The 2,276-nt window shown below is 44.4% G+C and overlaps 1 protein-coding gene across 1 annotated transcript in view; it reads right to left on the bottom strand.

Moving 5' to 3' along the window:
- Positions 1-269: 269 nt before the first annotated feature.
- The window catches only part of LOC106812429 (WD repeat-containing protein 26-like), an 8,366-nt gene continuing 6,359 nt past the window's right edge, over positions 270-2,276 (bottom strand). The window contains exons 12-13 of the mRNA XM_014816306.1: positions 1,700-1,829; positions 270-1,303 (exon numbers count right to left, since the gene is read on the bottom strand). Coding sequence (XP_014671792.1) covers positions 1,092-1,303; positions 1,700-1,829 — 342 coding nt within the window. The 3' untranslated portion in view covers positions 270-1,091. The remainder of the gene's footprint in view (positions 1,304-1,699; positions 1,830-2,276) is intronic.

Raw genomic sequence — 2,276 nt, 5'->3', positions numbered from 1 at the left:
TAAATAGTATATTGTTTCTCAACCCACATGCGCTCGCACAAAGGCACGCAGCCGCGTGCCTCGCACACTCACGTCCACCATACTTTACAGCACGCACGCACGCACGTCTACGTGCACATGCATGCACGCACGCACGTGTACCTGTACACACACGCACGTACGCACCCACGCACTCATGCACACACGTGTAAAAGCCTAGTGTGTCCGGCCCTAAAACGTTTTGATATTATCGGGCGATTATTTCAGTCGCCTGACTCAATCGCCTAGTGTGTCCACTCGACTCGCGCGATAGAATTGGGCGATAAAGTCGTCCGATTAAATCGCCTAGTGTGTCCGGCCCTTAAGCGAACTCAGTATAACAATGGTAATCGCTAACAGGTCATGAACGTCTTAGTTCATTTTGCTGAAAGTCTATTGAGTTTTGCTTTCCACCAATTGCTAAGAGGGCTCATCGGGTAAAGCCGTTATGTCATATTTATATATATATAAACACTGTGACCACAGCATAATGACAACTCAAACACAAAAACACTCTTGCAAACAATCTACATTGCAAAACCAAATGGCCAAACATAGAAAATGTGTTTCGTTTAAAATACTAACATCTTTACTGAATACAGGGTAGATTTATCTCACATATGCATATTTTGTCACGCTGCTGTGCCTCAGCATATTCACTTTTCTGTTTTCTCCACTCTCTCCCATGCCAATTACGACGAACTCTATTGGCATTGGCAGCTGGAGAGACTGAGATTCAATGCATCGTGAAATAACTGCTAGACACACGAGCAAGATGGCCCATAACTGCAAGCTTATATTTGCTGACACGTACACACGCACGCCCGCCCCCACGCATTTGCGAAGGTGCGTGTACATGGTTACTGCGTACTGGTTGCCATCGAAAGCACTGAGTTGGTTTAATATCGTGACGTTTCATTGACATCCGTACTGTTCACCTAATGTTCTTCTTCGCGCAGGTGAGAATGAAGGGTCACGTTAACCACTGACGAGGACTGGCCTATAGACTGAGTTGACACGGAGAGAGGGGGTAAGCTTATGATCAATTTCCTATAGTTTGCATCCGGCACTGGTCAGTCGCTCGACGGTGCGCCGTTAGCTTGTGCTTTTCTCTGGCGGTGCTCTTCGGCTGGTCCCCATAACTTGATAGTGGCGTCGTCGGACACGCTGACGAGCATGCTGGGAAGCGCAGGATTCCAGCTGACACAGTTTATCGATCGTAGGTGGCCACGCAGCACAGCTATCGGCTGCTCTCTCCTGATATGCCAGATGTACACCTTATTATCTGAAAAAAAGCAAATACAAACTCAGCCAAAGCGTGTAAAGAATAGAGTGGATATCTCTCTGTATAAGGACACTATTGGTGTTTCCTTGGACTGGAAGTGATACTCTGAATCCACCTCTATAGTAAACAAATTTGTCTATAAATGACACTTGGATTTTTCTTGAGGAACCCTTATATACACGTTTGACTGTATACTAATCACTATGGGAAAATGAGAAAAGTGGTCTTTATAGACCATTCTCTACAGGCAAGCGGCCATTTCGAATTTTGACAGGTGCCATTATTGTGCTCGTGGGAGTTACAATATGCAAATAAATGTTCAACTTCATTCAGATGCCTTTGCTTTTTACTCTATGAAGGCTCGCATTGAATGAGGATTGATTATAGATGGCGCACCTTCGCTGCCGCTCGCGACAAAGTCCTGGTTGACACCACCGAAGCACGAATGGATGGCATAGTATCCCTGGGTGACTCCCTGAAATTTGCGCACTAGCACACGATCTTGCAGATCCCACAAGTGCAGTCCCTGCAAACACAATTGCTCACTCCTTAAATTAGAAAATTACATAATCAACTATTCAACTATACTTACATATAGTAATGTAATCAATGGGCTGAAATTCATGGCTGGATAGACGATTTTGACAAGCCTGCATACCAACGATACTATGGTATTAGTGTACTATGCTCAGCTTCCAATTTGGCAATATATATAATTGTAGTGAAGCTGGCATTGATTTATGGGGCATAAACTTGATTAATGACAGGAAAGTAAAAAACTTGTTAGATGTGAATGAAATAAGAATATTGAGATGTTTAAAAGCAATCTTAAATTTTTTAACTGAACAAGTGCCGCGGAGCGACAGCGCTCATCTAACGTCTACTGCGGTGACTCTGTGGTGGAGTGGTGGGATTCTAGTAAACCCTGTTAGTCCCAAATGTGTTCGCCGAAACAGTGGAAGGCACAGGGATG

This window comes from Priapulus caudatus, unplaced genomic scaffold, assembly GCF_000485595.1.
Source record: "Priapulus caudatus unplaced genomic scaffold, Priapulus_caudatus-5.0.1 Scaffold647, whole genome shotgun sequence".
NCBI lineage: Eukaryota > Metazoa > Priapulida > Priapulimorpha > Priapulimorphida > Priapulidae > Priapulus > Priapulus caudatus.
The sequence above is the reverse complement of the archived record's forward strand: the minus strand, read 5'-3'. Positions and strand labels throughout refer to the sequence as shown.